General features: G+C 31.6%; 2 protein-coding genes across 5 annotated transcripts; one reads left to right on the top strand and one right to left on the bottom strand.

Moving 5' to 3' along the window:
- The first annotated feature begins 178 nt into the window (after positions 1 to 178).
- Positions 179 to 20,593, top strand: LOC124953939 (protein purity of essence). Of its 4 annotated transcripts, none has more exons than XM_047506033.1 (35): positions 179 to 315; positions 473 to 570; positions 1,068 to 1,525; positions 1,627 to 2,169; positions 2,242 to 2,405; positions 2,503 to 2,734; positions 2,827 to 2,944; positions 3,318 to 3,472; positions 3,592 to 3,760; positions 3,841 to 4,067; positions 4,149 to 4,272; positions 4,358 to 4,584; positions 4,916 to 5,125; positions 5,208 to 9,716; positions 9,796 to 9,953; positions 10,079 to 10,228; positions 10,310 to 10,342; positions 10,478 to 10,679; positions 10,778 to 10,967; positions 11,050 to 11,433; positions 11,567 to 11,976; positions 12,064 to 12,177; positions 12,285 to 12,494; positions 12,580 to 12,753; positions 12,833 to 13,007; positions 13,096 to 13,246; positions 13,329 to 13,557; positions 13,648 to 13,797; positions 13,902 to 14,204; positions 14,305 to 14,525; positions 14,634 to 18,837; positions 18,949 to 19,403; positions 19,548 to 19,872; positions 19,958 to 20,117; positions 20,227 to 20,593. In XM_047506033.1, exons 1-35 carry the CDS (start codon positions 194 to 196, stop codon positions 20,289 to 20,291), a joined length of 15,819 nt encoding a protein of 5,272 aa, XP_047361989.1. In that variant the 5' UTR covers positions 179 to 193; the 3' UTR covers positions 20,292 to 20,593. The 4 variants fall into 4 exon arrangements, with proteins under 4 accessions (XP_047361989.1, XP_047361988.1, XP_047361991.1 ...); XM_047506032.1 differs by having other exon boundaries at positions 3,297 to 3,472; XM_047506035.1 differs by lacking the exon at positions 10,310 to 10,342.
- On the bottom strand, positions 18,954 to 21,570 carry LOC124953945. Its single transcript, XM_047506043.1, has 3 exons — positions 21,245 to 21,570; positions 20,957 to 21,185; positions 18,954 to 20,795 (listed from the first exon to the last, which is right to left on the bottom strand). The coding sequence occupies exons 1-3, from the start codon at positions 21,382 to 21,384 to the stop codon at positions 20,709 to 20,711; spliced, it is 456 nt and encodes a 151-aa protein (XP_047361999.1). The 5' UTR covers positions 21,385 to 21,570; the 3' UTR covers positions 18,954 to 20,708.
- Between the last annotated feature and the right edge of the window lie 32 nt (positions 21,571 to 21,602).

Here is a 21,602-nt window from a genome sequence, read left to right as displayed (position 1 = left end):
CAAATAATATTTTATTGCATATTGTAATAAAATCAATTGATCATATATTTTACGTAGTCAATCGTTTAGAGCACACATTAGCATTAGGACAGTTTGTAATAATGTGAAAATTTTATTTTTTAGGTTGGTAACCCTGTTCATATTCTATTCTGATTTCGTTCGGCTTACGACAGCTATTGAATCAGTCTTTAAAATGGCGGCGAAAAGTGGTGGTAATGACGAGTGGTTCTCGGCTATAAAACCAATACTAGTCGCATCATCTGGTTCCTTAAATAAAAATAGCATTATAGAACTTATAAAGAATATCGTAAAAAAGTAAGTATAATCGATCGAAATAACATACTTTCTTGGAAGTCTTATAATTTTACAAGTAGTTAACTCGAGGTGACAGAATAGAAATGGATGTTCAGCGTGATAAAGATAAATACAAGTATTTTTTTATTGATTGATATGATTTTTTTGCGTTTCACAGTGAGAACAAATTTGTCGAACACGAAGAACAATATGAAACATTCTACACGTCTGTCGCTGCACTTTCTGCAGAGTACATTAGTAATTTTGCTAATTCCTGTAAGTACTTCAATTTTTTTTTGAAACGTATATCCTACATAACGTTTATAAACCGATCGTTTACGTGAAACTAAAGTTGTTTTTAGAAGTATAAAATTTATAAAAAATGAAAAAAAATCATTAGTCATTTGTAATATAACTCTTTTTTTTTTATGAAGATTTTATCGTTAAATAATATTTTTTATTACATTTAAGTTGTATAACTTGTATACTTTCATATTTCAATTTATGGTTTGAATATTTATAATTATTTTCTTCTTATCGTGTTTAGTGCAATATTAAATATAAAATAAATGTATATACAGAGTAATTTTAAGGAATTACTTTAGTGGTGGATTCTATATATGAATATAATGAAAAAGTTCGTATAAACCTTATTTGATCTTGTTTCATAAAAGTTATGGAATACTCTGCATATATAAAATACCAAATTATTTCTTATATATAATATATATTTATATATAAATATAAAATTTGATATTCTTATGTCCCTGTAGATGTTAAAAGTCAAATACCTACAGTATGTCAAGCATGCAAGATCCTACTTCAGTATCTTGTCCGTGTTTTACGACAACAACAGACTCATTCTGGAGACACTAATGCATCAACTGTTGTAACTACTAAACAGTTACTTCTTCCGATACGTGCATTATGTACTGGGCAAACCTTACTTTCTTCAACGGAAGAAACAGCATTGATTACAATGATACAGAATGCAAAAGTACCTTCACAAGTTAAGGTCCCACAATCTGGAAAAGAGAAAGATACCTCTCCACAATGTGTTAAGGAGACAAAACGTACGCATAGCGATTTATCCAGCAGTATTCTTGAACAATTAACAATGCCATTACAAGATTTTGCACAACCTGTATCTTTTATTACTGAAAATTTTGCTGAAGGTACTAATAAAACCTCAACTGATACTGCAAACAATGAGATTCATACAGATACAAAGGTTAATTTTTATCATTTCTTATCTTTGTATTATTTGATATTAAACACAAGTATATTATAGTTGTGAATTGTGTATTTGATGTTTTTTTTTTTTAATTACAGATGATGTTCATAGCAAATAATATAGGCACTCTTCAAAGTATGGGTGCAGGTGATATATTATTGGATATGTGTGCTAATCTTCCCCATGTATCGAGATATGCTCGCAAATATCAAACATATTTAAATAAAAAAAGTTTCAGTTTACCTGCAAATGCTACTGATGCTCATATAATACGACACAGCTTGCATTTAGTAGTTAATGACATAAACATTGTGCATAGTGTATTATCATTACCTGTGTTTGAACCATTGACACATGTGAAATTAGAAAAATTATCAACACTAGCTATGTCTTGCTTGTACTGCTCGATTACTAATGCAGCTGCATCAAGTATCGTTGGAATTACAAATGCTGTGTCTCCTAAATGCAGTACAAATACTTCTGGAAATACTCAAGCTAGCCAAGGCGCGAAAAATGCAGAGGATGCAGGTAGAATTCAGGAAGAATATGATGCATTAGCCATAACTGTTGTGGAGAAAAGTTTAGAGATATTTGGATTAGTTTCAAATATAATAAAAAATAGTACACGTGCTGGTGGACATGTGAGTTGATTGTCTTTATAATACTCAATAATATTTTATAATATTTATTATAATTTTCATTTTAATTAATAGATTCTTCAAAATCATCTATTGATTGGAGTTTGGTTATTGGTTGCTGGTTTGCAAGCTCAATTGTCAGTAAGCAGTTTTAGCGCAGCAGATAAAGTGAAAGATGAAAAAGGAAAATCGCCAAGTAAAGCAAGAGATGGAACTGGTCGTGTAAACTTGATGAAAGTGTAATACATATTTATTGCTTTTATAGATATTATTTATTATTTTGATAAAAAAATACTTTTTATGGAACAATGAAAATATAAATATCTAAATTTCCAGTCAACAAGGATTTGGAGTATTATCGGTAGCATTGGCATCACATGCATTAACTTTGATGAGTGCTCTCCTTGAAGATGTATCTATAGAAGCCAATACAGATTCTTCTACTCCTGAGGCAGCACCATTAGATATCTTATCTACTGCTACTGCACTTCAAAGAGCAGTTACATTCCTACAAGCTGTACCTCTTAATCACTTATTATTTTATTTAGCAACTATTAGTTACAGAAAGGTAATATATTGATACTGTCCTAAAGTTATAGATATTATGATAAAAGTCTACGAATGATTTTAGACAAATTCACAATGTATTTCAATTTATAGGCTTGTACATTAAAAAGAATACAAAAGCATCCTCTAGAAGGTGACACTTTAAGTCAATCTGATTCTACCACATATTATGAAGATCTTTTAAGCTGTTCAGAGAATTCAACGGATGAAGGTAACTGCATAAATCATTTATATATTTGTACTAAATGTTAATTTATTATAACATAAATTTTATATTTACAATTTTATTTACTATCTATTATGTGTATATATATATACATAAAAACCGTTTTCTTTTGTGCAAATTACATTGAATTATATTATATATTTAAATTATATAACAAAATAGAGAGATAATTATCTAATAATTCAAATATATCTTAAGAAAAGTATTTTATAAAGCTTCATATATCTTTATTAATGAAATGGTAGCTATTGTATCATTTTATTCAGTTTCAAAGTTGTATTTCTGTTTCTATACTTTGTTGCTGTTACTAACTTCCTGGTATATCTTCATGATATAGAACAAACTGTTATGTCGGTAGAGGAGGACAGCGAACCTATTTTGGGTCTGTGGTTTGAAGAAACCCTGGCTCCTTCTGATGGGCCACCTGCAAATGCCACTAAAGAACCAAGCAATGAAGCAAGTGCCGAACACACTGCAATTATCATTGTTCCAGATAATCGAGAACCACATGGTGTATGTTATTAATAATTTTTCTTAATATGTGAATTTACAAAAAGTTTGTTTTTCATATATTATAACAAAGCATGTGTATATGAGTTAAGTGTGTAAACAGTATTTTAACATTATTACAGTATATTTCATTGGCAACTAAAATCTTCCAATTTATGAACCAACATTTAATTGGTAGTAGAAGTGCGTATGTCCGTGAATATGTTGTCAATGGATTAGTAGAGCAGCAGATGGTTATATTAGCAGCAATAATAAGAGATTTGGATCATGAAACTGCTAGAACCGAAACAGGTTAGCAGTTATATAATTTAAAAATATTTCATCAATATTTTTAATATATGTCATTATTTAATATGTTTTATCTTTTATAGGAACTATTTCAGTATTTTATGGTGCAACTTTAGGTGCATTATATTCTGAGTTTTCACAAGCTTTAAGTTGTTATACCCATAATTTACTTGCACATAATACATTAAGCGAAAGTTTACAAAATACTTTGCTTCAACATCTTAGTGTAAATCCTTGGTCTATTGAAACCAGTACAACTTCCACTTGGCCTTTACAAGTGTATCCTAGAACACTCAGCGTTTTAGCACAGGTTTTTAACTTTGATATTGAATTAATTTAATTCTACTAGAAATTATATATTATAAATTCTTATGAATGTGTTAATTTATAGGTACTGTTATTAAAACCTCAAGCAGAGAAAGAAGCTGCTTGTATAAGTATATGGCATAGATTAGTAACGACTTTGGTTGAAAATGTATGTAATCCACCAACAACATTTGAAGCTGAAAATGAAGGTTTGTTTAAGAATATATTTTATTACTTGAAAATATATTAATCGATAATTGTGAATGTAAATAATAATTTAATTAATTTTTCTAGATTTAAACGTCGAACATGCGCAATTAGTTTTATTTTTATTTCATTGTCTTAATTTAATGCAAAAAAAGTCGGTATTACTTCTAACTGGCAGTGGTGCAGTTCGTTGTAGCGAAGCTGTTAAGACACCAATGAAAGATTATCAATTATTACATTTATCGCGTTTATTACTTTTGTTAGAATATCTCATGGAACATCTTTATGATGCACCTCCTACATTACTTGAACAAGTAAGAATCGAAATAATTATCCAATTTTGTATTTTTAAAAGCATTTGGTAGTTTTGTTATAATTTTATTAAAATATATCATTTATATATATTTTATTATATAAATATTTATTTATATAATAAGATATAATATATCGATATATGAAACTAACCAGATGCAAAAGTAATCACAATCTTTAATAAAATAAGAAAGAGATACCAGGGCCAGCAGACTGATAATGACATCTGATTGGTAGTAAACATCTCGTACACAGAAATTTTTATAATATATAATACAATTAATTCTGTAAATCTATAAGGTGTTTATAAAATTATTTTATCATATTGTCTAGGTACAATGGAATCTATTTTCTGCAACGAGTTTAGTGTCCGATGTAAAAGATGGAAATAAACAAGCATCCAGAATATTTACACCATGGGCGGAAATTGAGGACAATTATCGTAAATTTTGTTCGCAAGACGAATTCTCTATGAAGCCTCGTTTTTATAATTTGTCTACTGCTGACTTTAATAATCAAGACACACCCAAATTAGATGGATTGGTTGGTTGTCATTTTTGAAATTTCACTTTATAGTATTTATTGAAGTAGTTACTAATATTTTTTGTCTTCTTTAAATTTACAGGCTTGTAATTTTATTTTGGGTACACCAGATAAAATGAAATATCCTCTATTAGTTGATGCATTGATAGATATCCTCAATGTTTTGATGCAAACAGATATGCCTAGAAAAACAACATCTGATAGTAAAGATAAAATGACGTTTACTGGACTGTGTGCCATTCAATATTGTTTTTCTATATGTTGGCGATTATTATTAATGTTGCCTCCTTCTACACCATATATGGACAAACTTGCATTGGGAGAAGAGATACCAGCTGGTCCAATGTTACTTCATTCTTTGATCTGGGGACCTAGAACTGCTTATAAAACTTTTACTGGATGGATGAAAGACTGCTTGGTTAAGCAGGGGATATATACACAATATGCTGAAAATTTATTAAAGACAGTATCATCAACTGTGAATTCATTGAAATATGATATTACACTGGCGAAAAACTGCATTACGTCTTTAAAACCAGATATAAATACTGAATCAAAGATAATGCCAAAAGAATCATTACCAAAACTGAGCTCATTATGTATATTAGCTGCAATTATTGGGAAGTTACAAGTTCTTATGGATGAAAGTATATCTAAGAGTCCTACTGATAATATTGAAGCTTCTAAGTGTTCGCAAATATCAGATTTTAATTCATCAAATTTGAATAAAATAATAGTTGATATTTTACCGCATTTTCTGTCATTAACAGAAGCTATTTTACGATCCTGTCAATCAAGCATATTATATCAAATGCTCGATTCTTCAGACGTACAAAGCAAATACAACTTGCAAGATTATTTGATAATTGACAATATTATTTTTATAGCAGGTGCAAATTGGGCAGTAGAAGCATCGTTAGTAACATACTTACCCAATAATGTTAGATCCGTATTAGATAAATGGAAATCTATTAATGTTGCACATGTACCATGGAATACATATGCCAATGATATAATACCTGCTGAAAGTTACATCTTAACAACAGTGAATCACCATATCAATTCACTTTCTGAATATCCAACATTTTCTATTAATCCATCTTTAAAGAATCTGCTTCATTCTCTTATCACATTTATGATAGAATATGTAACTCCTACAACAGTCCCAGAACAATCTGATGTACACACTCAAGCTGTAGATATATTAATTTCTTTATCAATGGATGCACGCATGGAATATCTTCAAGAAATGTCAGGAAAAATATTAACAAAATTGATAGGTGATAACGATAGCGAAGCACGACAATTACGAGAACATTTATTTGTATTGAATCATACATATAATTTAATTATTGAATATACAAACAATACAGACGAATCTATTGGCATATCTGTTGACGAAAAAATTCTGAAACGTTGCATTAAATATTGGGAAGATTTATTGGATAAACAAGTTGGGCACAAAGCCTTAGATTTATTTTTTGCACCAAATGCAAATCATACTCTTGTGGCTGTTTTATTATCAATAATATCACCACGTCTCACTCAACAATTTAGTACTCACGTTTTACACTTTTTTAATGCACTTTTTAAAGTAGCTGAAAAAGGACACGATGAAGCTGTAGAACGTCTTTGTAAGTCTGTTTTAAATATTACTAATATCCCTAATGCAAAACTTCAGATGTGGTTACGGCATATCATTCTTGGAGTGTCCAATACATCACCAAGTGCATCTTCTACGAACATTCAAACGCCTACAGTAGTTACTGCTAATTCATTGGTAGCTGCATCTGGTAGTGCTGAAGATGGGCAGAAAGTGGAAGATGTGAACAATGCATCTAACAGTGAACAAGTTCAGTGGGCTATTTTATTATCTGATGGTTCTGTTGGTAGTAATCAAGTTACAAATACCAATGATGATCAACATTCAGTACATGAAAATAGTCGATTTTTATGTGCTCTTACAAATTATATTGTAAAAGAAAGAAGTACAGCAAATGAAGATGTTGCAGTGACTATTCTACAGGCACTTATTCCATTGGGTTATCATATTTTATCCCCTGCAATTGAAAGCAATGGTTTCTCGGAATTGATGCATATTATGTCAACCTTGGCTGATGTTGGATCCGATAAAGGACATATAATGCTATTTAAAGCAACAACAGAATGGGTTGAACTTTGCAAGGAACAATTAATGAACAAAGATCCACAAACTCTAGACAAATCATCTCCATATATTGAAGGTGGGTGTTGTATGTTAAACTATATAGCTGATGTAGCAAATGCGGTTTGTCCACAAATACAAGCATTGGATCGAGCTACTAGTCCACCTTGGGAAGGTATAACACCGATCAATGATATTAATGATAGCGATTGGTTGGATGAAATCCCACATGAAGAAGATGACAGCGCAGTAGAGGATTCTGACGAAGATAGTCTTTGCAATAAATTATGTACTTTCACGATCACTCAGAAGGAGTTTATGAATCAACATTGGTATCACTGTCATACTTGTAATATGGTGGATGGTGTTGGTGTTTGTACAGTCTGTGCACGTGTTTGTCATAGAGGACATGATGTTACATATGCAAAGTATGGAAATTTTTTCTGTGACTGTGGTGCCAAAGATGATGGATCTTGTCAAGCACTAATAAAACGTAGTCCTCAAACGTCAGAACATCAAGCAAGTAATAATGTGTCATATAATAATATTGGTGCACCTGTGGAGAACAATGCACTTCTCACTAGTAGTTTACGTCAAAAGACTTCAAGTCCTGTACATTTCTATGATAAACACGAGAGAACTGGACGTGATAAACAAAAGCAAGATCGTTTAGCAAAACAACTTGAAAGTTCCAAAGAATGGGTACAGTCACATTTATGGAAGAGTGGATTAGTTTCATCGTTAATGGATTTAATTTATGCATTGATACCTGCAGTAGATGCTTGTTGTCAACAGAATTCTCCAGTTGGTTGTCATGCACGAGCACAGAAAGCTCTTAGACAGTTACATACTTTAGAAAAGAAATTTGAACACACAAATCAACTTATGTTACCAACATTAGGATCTCAGGAAGGTGCTTTTGAAAATGTGAGAATGAATTATTCGGGTGATCAAGGACAAACGATTAGACAACTTTTATCAGCGCATATGATACGACGTGTTGCGATGTGTTGTTTATCATCGCCACATGGTAAAAGGCAACATTTAGCAGTTTCACATGAAAAAGGAAAAATAACAGTGTTACAACTTAGTGCTTTATTGAAACAAGCCGATTCTTCTAAACGAAAACTCACATTGACCAGATTAGCATCTGCACCAATTCCTTTCACTGTACTTTCAATAACTGGAAATCAATGGAATGAAGATTTCTTAGCAGTTTGTGGATTCAAGGATTGTCACGTACTTACTTTTAACAGCTCTGGAACAGTATCTGACCATTTAGTTTTACATCCTCAACTTGAAACTGGAAACTTTATTATAAAAGCTTTATGGCTTCCTGGTTGTCAAACTCAATTGGCATTAGTTACAGCAGATTTTGTAAAAATTTATGATCTTGCAAAGGATACATTGAGTCCTCAATATTATTTTCTAGTACCAACAGGCAAAATAAGAGACTGTACATTTATACACACTGAAAATGGTGTATTTCATTTATTACTAATGTCCTCTGTAGGATATATTTATAGTCAAGCAATGGATGGAGAAAGTTTAGCTAAAGATGGCCCATTTTATGTCACTAATACATTGGATGTTTATCATCCAGAAATAAAAGATAATGGACAAGTTGGTAATGGTGGAATATCGATTTATTATTCACATGCATTACAATTACTATTTTTCAGTTATGCATGTGGCAAAAGTTTTATTGCACCTTTAAAAAATACTGATGCTGACATTACAGTTGTGTTTCAAATAAATCTTAGTAGTAATAAAACAAATGGAAATAAATCTAATAATAATCAACCACAGCCTCTATGTCAGTGGAGTGAAGTTGTCAATCATCCTGGATTAGTTTGCTCTGTTTTACAAACAAGTAATAATCCAGTGATATTAATGATCAAACCAGATGCTATTATGATCCAAGAGATTAAAGTTTTACCAGCAAAAGCAAAAATTATGGATATGGTTGCCATCAGACATCCAAGTTCAAATGCAGAACATCGTACAACATTGATATTGTTATGTGAAGATGGAAGTTTAAGAATTTATATGGCTGGAATGGAACAAACAGGATTTTGGATGTCATCTGCCATACAACCAAATTGTACAATAACAGGAATTAAACCAACGAGAAAAAAGAAAACAAATAAAACAACAAAACCAACGGGTTCCGTTACATTTCCTATAGACTTTTTTGAACACTGCCAAGTTATGAATGATGTTGAATATGGTGGCAATGATCTTCTACAGATTTATAATGTAGCGCAAATTAAACATCGTTTAAATACAACTGGAATGTACGTTGTTTCCACAAAAGCTATGGGTTTTAATGTAGAAGTTACTAATAACGACGCAATTCTAGTCATGACTGGAATAAGAGTATTACTTGGAAATCAAGATATTCAGAGAGCACCTTTATATGTTGTAGTAAGTTAATAAATGGTCGATATTAATGCAAAAATAAAAATATATTATAAGCATATTAATTATTTATTTACTGTTATAGGTATTTGGTAGGACTATACGTACTACGTTGACTAGAAGTCGATGGTTTGATATTCCTTTAACAAGGGAAGAAAGTTTGTTGGCTGACAAAAAATTGACTATCACTTTTGGTCCTTCTCAAGATCCAGAAGGTGTCATAATGGTTGACTCCATAAAAATGTTTGTTTATTATTATTAATATTATTTTAAATATTTTTTATTTTACAATTGCATTTATTTTTATATGTTTAGTTTAAATACACAGAAATATTAATTTTAATAAAATTCTTTATTATTTTTATTAGATATGGAAAAACTAAAGATGCGTTTGGTTGGCCAGAAGAAACGGAGGAAATTCTACCTGGTGGTCAATCCACGTCAGCTCACATACCTGCCATTAGTAATGAGGCAGACAATACTATCGTTTCTCCAGCACCATTATCTTCTATCGATAGGTAAGTTCTTATTTATAAATATAATAGTTTAAATTGAGTCAGTTTATATAAAGATACCGTTTTATTATTACGATGCCACAGATTGACAAAGGACAATTCTGTCAATGTAGAGAGGTAAGAAATATGAATATATATGTATTTATATATATATATATATATATAAAATATATAAAATATAATAGTGTTAGTATATATAAGATATAAATTAATTACTGTGTAATATATATGTGATTCTAAATTATTTTACAGGATGGTTTCAAGCATCCTAGAAGTTTTGGAGTTGTCTTTTAACTTATCTTCGAATGACGATAATAAGTTGCCATTCAGAACAGCGGCAGTTGACATGGCATCACGACTTCTAGTATTACCAACACCTCCATTAGTGCAAGTGAATACAACGGCACTACTCGCTGCACTATATAGTTCTAAACAAATGTATCACTTTCATAAAGTAAGATTTTCTAGAAATATATTTAATTAATAAAACGCTAAAGAGAAAGAGAGAGGGAAAGAGAAATAAATTATATTTATAAATAATTTTGGTTATAGGATCAGGTTTTACTTGTACATGTACTTGAGACATTAAAAACAATGAGAGAGATTGAGGATTCACGTGATATAGATGCAGAAAATTTCTACAGGCTCGTACTTATAGTAAGAGGAATTGCTATATGCAGAGCAAACAATCTTGCCAAATTTGCAGAACAATATACTAATAAACCCATGGATGAAAGTAAAAGTAATTACTTTATAATGCATCATAACAATTTGATAATTTAATGAAGAAAATATTAGTAATATGTATTTATTTTTAATTCCAGTACCTATTTTTGAAGCCGATCGTTTGAACATGAAAAATCTTACAAGTGCAGATGGCAATCAACACTTAGTCATACAACTTACAGAAGTTTTATGGCTGTTACATGCAGCATATCCAAAGAACATGGCTCTTGCACCAGTTGTAGTTCCTGGATTAACACATACTGAAGCAACAGTTCATGCACTTGTCGAAATTATTCATGCATTTACTACATGCGATGTTGATGGCAACACGCCTCTGGCTGCAAAATTATACTTACAATTATTATTGTCTTCAGATACAACAATTAGTTTCAGTGCTAAGCATGCTATAATAAGAGTACTAAGACCGAGATATAAAAGGAGACGGGTATATATACCGAGTCCACCTAATTGTAACACTCCAGGTATAAAATATAGTGAAAAATAAATTATATTTACAATAAAAGATATAATAATAATAATGACAACATTAAGAATAAATTTACATGATATCGCTTGTTAATTATAAGTGATAATAATTATATGTATATAATACAGGTACAACTTCTGCAGAAGCGGAAGAACAACCTGCACCAGCAACTTCGCGACCATCACAAAGTACAGCAACACGAGAACCTGAACAACAATATCACGTTGAAGCTGTAGATCAAGTAGTAGCTCTTCTTGGAGCAATTGCTAATCAAGGACCTGCTGATGGAAGAGCTAATCCTCTTGAAGCGTTCCTTGGACCCGGTAGTTTACAACAACTGCTTGGTATTCCTCCTGATGCGGATGAAACAGTGGTTCAGATTGCAATTGCGTTAAGTTTAGAAGATCATGAAGATTCTGCGGATATAGAAACTTTAAGGCAAGGCTTTGAAACTTTGCGAAATTTAGGTGGATCTATTCTTCAAAACATACAAGCTTTGGCTGCTCAAGGAATGGTTCAAACTCTAAATACAGCCCAGGTAATTTATAATGAATAAATATGCAACGACGTACATGTATAATCATATATAAGAGAGAAATTATTTATTGCATTCATTCTTCTTCAGGGTCATGAAGGAGGTCATTATTCTGATACAACTGCATCTGCAGGTGGCTCAGATGATGAAGGATCAACAGCTGCTACCGATGGCAGTACTTTGAGAACATCACCAGCTGAACAAGTAATTACTTATTTCTGATAATAGTTATTTATAGATTATTTAGAATTAATAATATTGTACCATTGTTTGAGAATTTTCTTTAAATATTTTTTTTTTTTTTGTGATAGGGAGGTAGTCGTGGTAGCAAAGGTAGTGAGAGCAGTGGAAGTGAAAGTGGAGGAAGTGCTGTTGATAGCATGGCAGGAGAGCATAACGTTTCAGGAAGAAGTTCCGCATATGGTGACAATGCAACTGCTGATGTAGCTCCAGTTGGAGTTAGTGCCATTCAAGCAACACGCACTGAAACTACTTCTGTAGGTGCTACTACTTCTATTGCTGTAAGTTACTGTATTATGAATATAGATATTTTTTAGTAAAGAAAATACAAACAAATTTACTAAACGTTCATTAAATTGTGAATAGACAACAGAACAAGAAAGTACTGAACAAGAACAAAGTAATGATCAAGAATGTGATACAAGTGTAGAAGGAGCAACAAAACTTCATTCTATACAACTTCTATTACTGGATAAGCTTACACAATTTATACCTGATTTAACAAATGTTCCTGGTGTACTTGTAATACCATACATGCAAGTACGTAATTTTTTATCTTTAATAATATTATGTTTTAAAAATATTATTCTTACTAAACTTTATCATTGTATTTATGTAGGTTATTTTAATGTTAACATCTGATTTGGATGGTCAAGATGAGAGAGATAGAGCATGTGTAGAACGCTTAATTCATATGTTAGTGAAAGAATTAGAAATGGATAAGCCTGATACAAATAATATTTGTCAACGAACTAATAAAAAAGAAGTCCATTTGGTTATCATGCGGTTACTTAGTTAGTATACGCACATAATGATTTTTTTTTTTTTTTATTATTATAAATACAAATCATTTTCTTAATAATTTTATTTCTTCATTTATAGGTGTTTTAATGTCTCGTTCAAAATATAATACTAAATCCCCATCAGAAAATCCAAACTTTGTTTCGCAAACGGTTGCTACAATACTTAGCAAAGCAGGCGTTATAGATTATTGTTTGACGTTATTGAAGGCGTTATTAGAATATTGGAAAACGTACGTCTTTCTTTGTAACAATAATATACACATTTATTGTGTTCATATATGTATATATATAATTTATAACATTTATATCTAGAACATCTAGCGAAGAAACCGGGAATATGATTGGTGGCTTATTACTTAAAGAACATTTAACAAGTTCGCCGCCTGATATGTCGCCATTCTTTTTGCGACAATATGTAAAAGGACATGCTGGAGATGTATTTGAACCGTATCCTCAATTATTAACAGAGATGGTTTTGCGTTTACCATATCAAGTGCATAAATATTCTGAAAGTAACACAATTCAACCAGCATTTGATCAGGTAATTAATTATATTTATAATAATAATATAAATTAATGGTCAAATAAGATATCTTACCTTAATTAAACAAAATTGATTTAATGTGGACAGCCCTGGTATTTATATTTATGCGAGTATATGATGCTCTATCAAACACCATTTGTTAGAAGACAAGTGCGGAAATTGCTATTATTTATATGCGGCAACAAAGAAAAATATAGACAATTGCGTGACTTACATGCTCTTATTTCTCATATACAGGTAAAACTATAAGTGTTTTATTGAAGAATGTTATTCGCTCTTCTTCGAAATTAGATTATAAATAAGATAAAATTAATTTTTTTTTTTCTTTTGCTATTTTACAGGCAGTACAGCAATGTTGTACTACTGGAGGATATGATCCCCAACAATTACATCCTCATTCCATCAATCTTTCTTATGATTCATTAGTAGAATTAATCGAACATTTGAAATATTGTGTTGAAATAGCAAGTAGCCGTACTGGTAATTGGCAAAGATTTTGCTTGAATCAAAATACCGTTTTAGCGTATCTTTTCTCGGTTTCTACTCTTTTGGACGAAGGTGTAAGTTCTACGGTACTTCAGTTGTTGCAATGTGCTATATGTTCAAACAATAAATCAAAAGAAGCAAAAGATAATAAAGCAAAGGTAAAATTTACAATAATACATATCGTTGAAAATAATAATAATAATGATCGGTATCTAAAAATGTTCTTTTAATATTGTTTATTCATGTTTATTAATGCAGGATAGTAAATCATCAACCAAAGAACGCCGTGATCGAGAAAAATCTGAAGATTCTGATACAGAAGCAAAGTTTGAAGAAGCACAATGTCTTACCTTGGTAGAACAAATTCAGAAACAAGTGTCACCCGCATTATTGACAAAGTTTATACAAACATTTTTATTGGAAACTAATAATACGAACGTTCGTTGGCAGGCACATTCACTTATATTGGCTATTTACAAGTATGACAATAATATTAATCTGTTATTTTTTAATAAAAAATAGTAATAGTATTAGCAATAGTAGTAGTAGTATTCTAGATCATTTTTACAAATTAACTTTATTTTCAGGAATTGTGGTCCAGCTGATCAAGAACGTTTATTAGATATTCTTTGGCGTTTATGGCCTTTGCTTCCAGCTTATGGACGTAAAGCCGCACAATTCGTTGATTTATTAGGATATTTCTCTTTAAAAACACCTCACACTGGAAAAAAAATGTATTCATATATGGAACAGGCTGTTACGGTTTTACGTGCACAAAATCAATTACTTGCCCAACATCCAAATGCAAATCTTTATGCAAATTTAGCACAGTATGTAGAATTGGATGGTTATTATTTGGAAAGTGAACCATGTCTTGTGTGTAATAATCCAGAAGTACCAATGGCCACTATCAAACTTTCATCGATCAAGGTCGATTCTAAATTTACAACAACAACTCAAATTGTTAAATTAATTGGTAGCCACACTATAAGCCGAATAACATTACGTATTGGTGATTTGAAAAGGACAAAGATGGTGCGTACTATTAACGTTTATTATAATAATCGATCTGTCCAAGCAGTGGTCGAATTGAAAAATAAACCAGCAATGTGGCACAAGGCTAAACAAATCTCATTATCTCAAGGACAAACAGAAATAAAAATGGAATTCCCATTGCCAATAGTGGCTTGTAATTTGATGATCGAATATGCCGACTTTTACGAAAATATTCAAGCTTCTTCAGAAACTCTACAATGTCCACGGTGTTCTGCTAGCGTACCAGCAAATCCAGGTGTTTGTGCAAATTGTGGAGAAAACGTATTTCAATGTCACAAATGTCGGGCCATTAATTATGACGAAAAAGATCCATTCTTATGTCATTCCTGTGGTTTTTGTAAATATGCCAAATTCGATTATACGTTAACTGCTCGTCCTTGCTGTGCCGTCGATCCTATAGAAAATGATGATGACAGAAAGAAAGCAGCAGTGAGCATTAATACTTTACTAGAAAAAGCTGATAGGGTTTATAAAACTCTGATATCTCACAAGCCTACTTTAGAAATGTTACTCGTTAAAATATCAGAACATCGATTGGATCGAGGATTAGAGGAAGGTGTTCAAATATCAGGCAATACACAAGTAAATCGTGCGATTCAATTATTGGCTCAAAGATATTGCGGGGAATGTAAAACTTCCTTTGAAGAATTGAGCAAGATCATACAAAAGGTTTTAGCTTGTCGTCGAGAATTAGTTGCATATGATAGAAATCAACGTGGTCAAAATCAATCGACTACCTACGCAAGAAATGAGACTACAGTGAAAAATGATACGTTTGTTCCACCACCTGGACGATGTTATGGTTGTGCCTCGGCTGCAACTGAACATTGTTTAACATTGCTACGCGCTTTAGCTACTAATACTATCGCAAGAGATGTTTTGTGTAGGCAAGGATTGATTCAGGAACTTGTAGAACATAATTTACGTAAAGGAACAATACAGATGCAAGAAGAAGTTAGACAATTGCTTTGTCTTGTTACAAGAGATAATGCACAGTCTACAAAAGAATTATGTTCTCTTTTAACTGGACGGATTACTTTAACATTACGAGGAAGAGTCGCAACGTCTGATCTTTCCATCGCTGTCCGACATGAAATGGCATTACTTGCTGCTCTCGTACAAAAACAGGATTCATGCTGGGAACAAAAACTACGTTGTATTATGCAATTATTTTTGATGGCATGCAAAGAATCAAAGAGTCCTGTTGTCATGGATAGTATTATATTGCCGTGTTTGAAAATATTGCAAAGTCTTATCAAACCTGAGCAACCGGTTTCAAAGAAAAATAAGGATAAAACTATCGAATCGGTTGCAACTGTACAGCCGCCGGAAGGTGTAAGTATTGATGTAGAAAAATGGCTCAATGGTGATGCTAAACATTCTTATACCGAATGGCTTCAACGAATGCCTGCTAAGAAAACAGAATCAACGCCAAGTAAACCCTTGAAAAAAGGTGAAACTCGTATATTATATCTTATGGAAAAATATGGACGCAGATGGCAATATCGATGTATGAGACATCATGGAATGCAACAACTTAAATTAGCAGATGGTGCATGGTTAAAAGAAGTTCTTTTCAATCCTAGTTCACGTTTGGCACGACAAGTTGCTTGTAACATGGTTGAAAGTCTTTGTCAAGGTACAGAAAGAAAGAAAGAAATTCTTGTATTACTGACATGTTATCTCGAAGAAATGCGCACAGCTGGAGAAAGTAGTACAGAATTTCTCGCACTATACGAAAGCCTCATCAGACAACCACCTTGGAAACAATTCTTAGCTGTTCGCGGTGTAATGACCTTACTGGCTGCTTTATTAACAAGAGAAATAGAAGAATTACATAGATTAGAAGAAATGACATTGACTAGTGATTTAGCTCAAGGATACTCTTTAAAAATGTTAACTGAATTGCTTGCAACTTTCTTAGAACAGGAAAATATAAAACAACAATATAAAGGAAGACTTGTAGGTGCAGTTTTGAATGGTTACTTATCACTGAGAAGACTTGTCGTTCAAAGAACAAGACTTATTGATGAGACACAAGAAAAACTATTAGAACTTTTAGAAGAAATGACTACTGGAACTGAGGAAGAAACTAAAGCGTTTATGGCTGTGTGTGTTGAAACTGTGCAGAAATATAGCCCTCAAGATGTACGCACGCCGGTATTTATTTTCGAAAGACTTTGTTCCATTATTTATCCAGAAGATAATGATGTTGGAGAATTCTTCCTGATACTCGAAAAAGATCCCCAACAGGAAGACTTTTTACAAGGAAGAATGTTGGGTAATCCGTACAGTAGTTTAGAACCCGGTTTGGGTCCATTAATGAGAGATGTTAAAAACAAAATCTGTCAGGATTGTGAATTAGTAGCTTTATTGGAAGATGACAATGGAATGGAACTTCTTGTTAACAATAAGATTATTAGTTTAGACCTTCAAGTCAAAGAAGTATATAAAAAAGTATGGCTTGCAGAAGGAGGTGAATCTGATCCGATGCGCGTGGTATATAGAATGCGAGGACTTCTTGGAGATGCGACTGAAGAATTTGTAGAAACTTTAAATGCCAATAGTGAACAAGAAGTAAACAATGAAGAAGTATATAAAATGGCTAATGTATTAGCTGATTGTGGAGGTTTACACATTATGTTAAACCGACTGGCAGCCATACAAGATGTTACTAGAGCTGGGCCACTTCTTCAAGTTCTTTTGAAATTATTTAGATTATGTGTAAAAGTAAAAAAGAATCAAGATGTATTGAGTAAGCCAGAATTAAAAGCAGTCAGTGTTCTGTTAGACGTTTTGCAACGTTGTCTTGCAACTGAATCTGATAATTCACAATCTAAAGTAACAGAACAACTTTTGGACATTATGGAAACAATTTTGGCAAATGCAGCTTCTCAACCTCTTAGCACATTCGAAGCTTTTTCACGTACGCTTGGTGGTCCAGAACATATTAAAGCACTTCTCTCTTGTACACAATCCGCAGCAGTTAGGCAAAGTAGTAATGTGTTGGCGCATCTTGCTAGGGTCCTCGCAGCTCTCACGTACAGCGATCAAGATAAAATGGCATTACTATGTGATTACTTCAAGCCAGTTCTCAATTTTTACAAATTTGATTTTGAACATACACCAGAGGATGAACAGAAGCTAGAATTATTTTGCATCCTCACACAGGGTATTGAACGTAATGCTATAGGAAATACATTGAAAGATTATATTATTAATATGAATATAGTAAAGGATGCTTTTGAATATATAACTGTACAAGCACCATGTGTTAAACCTACTTTGCTTCGTACAGATAGCGACGAATTGAAAGATTTTATTTCCAAACCAGCACTTAAATATATTTTACGATTTCTTACTGGTCTAGCAACGGATCATGAACCAACCCAATTAGCAGCCTCGCAAGTTACAATTAGTATAATTCATAGATTGGAACAAGTATCCTCTGATGAACATGTTGGTTCATTAGCAGAGAACTTACTTGAAGCACTTTGTACTAATAAACGTGTTGCCCAATTGATTGAAGAAGCTCGGCAACATACACGCAGTGAAAAGAAACGTTTAGCCATGGCAATGAGAGAAAGACAATTAGGAGCACTTGGTATGCAAACCAATGATAAGGGTCAAGTAACAGCAAGTGGAACAATTCTTCAACAAATGGAAGACTTGGGAGATGAAAGTGGATTGGTTTGCGTTATTTGTCGCGAGGGTTATAAATTTAAGCCCAATATGGTAATTTTATATGATTGATATATTAATTACAATTATTATACATAAATAAACTAATCAATTTAATGTTTTCTTTTTCTTCTTTTTTTTTTTCTTTTTTTTTTTTTATTACAGGTATTAGGTATTTATACATTTACAAAACGATGTAACGTTGAGGAATTCGAAACGAAACAGAGGAAAACTGTTGGGTATACAACAGTAACTCATTTTAACGTGGTTCATATAGACTGTCACATGTCAGCAGTACGTTTAGCACGTGCCAGAGACGAATGGGAAAGTGCAGCTTTACAAAATGCTAATACCAAATGTAATGGACTTCTTCCACTGTGGGGTCCACAAGTGCCAGAATCAGCATTTGCCAGTTGTTTAGCAAGACATAATACGTATTTGCAAGAATGCACGAGTCATCGCGATATATCCTATCCATCCACAATTCATGATTTAAAGTTATTATTATTACGTTTTGCACAAGAAAAAAGTTTTCATGAAGATACTGGAGGTGGTGGTCCTCAATCCAATATGCATATGGTTCCATATTTAATACACATGGCATTATATGTTGTTAATACGTACGTAAATATTACTATTATTATATAGTTATACTCATGTTTAATTATAATAATTCTTTAAAACATTTTTATTGTTATTGAAATTTTTTTCTTCTTTTCTTTTTTTTTTCTTTTTTTTTTTTTTTTTTTTTTTTTATTATATAGCACACGTACAGCTAGTAGAGAAGATAAAGCTCTTGTCACTTATTTGGAATCTCCAGCTAGTGCAGCGTGGCTTGAAAATTGCTATGAAGCAGATGGGCCATTATATCAGTGCACGCTTTCAATTCTTTTATTGACTCCTAGTCGTTGGAAAAAATATAAAGTTGCATTTTTCAACAGATTTATCGTACTCGCGCATCAACGTTATGAATCTCCATCGGTTGCAACAAAAAATATTTTCGACACAACCGTGAAAGAATATAATGTTTATAAAAGTACTCTTATATTCTTAGGTCTTATCGATTGTATCTACACTAATTTCTTTGGGGCAAGTATCATTTTATATTTTACACATAAAATATGATTGAAAAATATATATTGGAAGTTAATTATTCTTTTTTCGATTATTATAGAAAATAAATGTGCTGTACGATGAAAAGTGGCCTTCGATCTTAGCTGAATATATTAGGCATAACGACGAAGCCATGTTAAAAGCTTCAGAACGAGTCCTTGCAACATATCGCAATGAATTGTTGCCTTGTGCATCATTTGAAGAATTTTTTGACGTTCTTGGTAAATTAAAAAAAAAAAAAGAAATGATTTATATTATTTATATTTTAATTTTAATATACTATTCTAATTTATATATTTATTAATATATAACGTATAATCACAATTGCAGGATTACTTGGCGAAATATCAGATCCCTCGACTCACATAACCGAGCTACTTCGACGTTTCGCTTGAAAAGGATCAATCAGTTTCTTTTTTTTAACTAACGCAAATATTTGTAGATTTTTCACGTATACAAGAAATTCCTGTGTAATATCCTATATTAAGATTCTTTGGGAAAATTTCCATAAAAATTAAAGAACACTGTTAGTCCTATCTAATTCTATATGCTGTACCTTAGTGTTATATATGCTTATGTGTGTATATATATGTGCGTGTATATATAGGTGTGTTTACATATACATATATATATAGACGCGCTGTAACAGGCTCTGCTTTAATGAAATGCGGTGTAATAAAATCTTTGCAAGTGATAATTTTAATTACTTTTCTATATCCTACAAATTTTAATGATTGCAAAAAGTTTATTTCTTATGGATTGCAGTGAAAACATTGATACAATTATTATTTGTAAGTAAAATATATAATTTTTTAAACATAGCACAATGGTTTACATTGAGGTGCTAAACAACTTGGTTGTGGACAACAATCTGGACCTCTTCTATACCACTTAAGTGTCTACAAACAAAATTAACAAAGATAAGTATATTTTTATTATATAACGAGTTGCTTTATTTATTCTTAATAAAATTAATAAATCACATACACACACATACACACATATATATATATATATATACTCAAGTATGTTAAAAATAATTTATTAACATTATACTTACACCTTGAAACATATATGTTCTACCAGGTATCTTGTAAATTAAATCAGATGCAACATCATGAAAATTGGACACCAGCATAATATTTGCTGTTGAATCGTAAGTAATCAAAGGCCTATTTTCAGGAAATATCCATGCAGGTTTACATTCTTCGGGACTTGGTTTAACGTGCCATGCTTCAGGATCATTTTTACGATTATATTGTACATACGTCATAGGCCTCGTAGTACGCCTTTAATATATTAGGAATTAGTATCAATTAAAAAAAAAAATCAAGTAGATTTTTCTTACAAACAATCCATCTTTGCAAATAAACATTTCAAACGTTGAAGTTCTTGACCACTACTACAAGTTTTATTAGAGAAACCCCAATTTCCAATTGCTTCTGCAACTCCATCGTTATTGCCATTTGAATATTTTACACAAGACATTTTTAGAAAATATTGATATTATAATAATAAATATATATTTATATAGTTATTTTTTAAGTTTTAATACTTTAACAAAGAATTTAGAATATGTATCATATTTATATATATAAACAAATTATAAACAAAAATATGTCATTAAGAAACATAGTAATAAAGATACGAAACAAACATGATTATAATAAACATAACGAATAAAAAATACAACATTAATCGTAGTT

Source organism: Vespa velutina, chromosome 13, assembly GCF_912470025.1.
Source record: "Vespa velutina chromosome 13, iVesVel2.1, whole genome shotgun sequence".
Classification (NCBI taxonomy): domain Eukaryota; kingdom Metazoa; phylum Arthropoda; class Insecta; order Hymenoptera; family Vespidae; genus Vespa; species Vespa velutina.
Note: the sequence above shows the minus strand (reverse complement) of the source record. Positions and strands in the feature narration are given on the sequence as shown.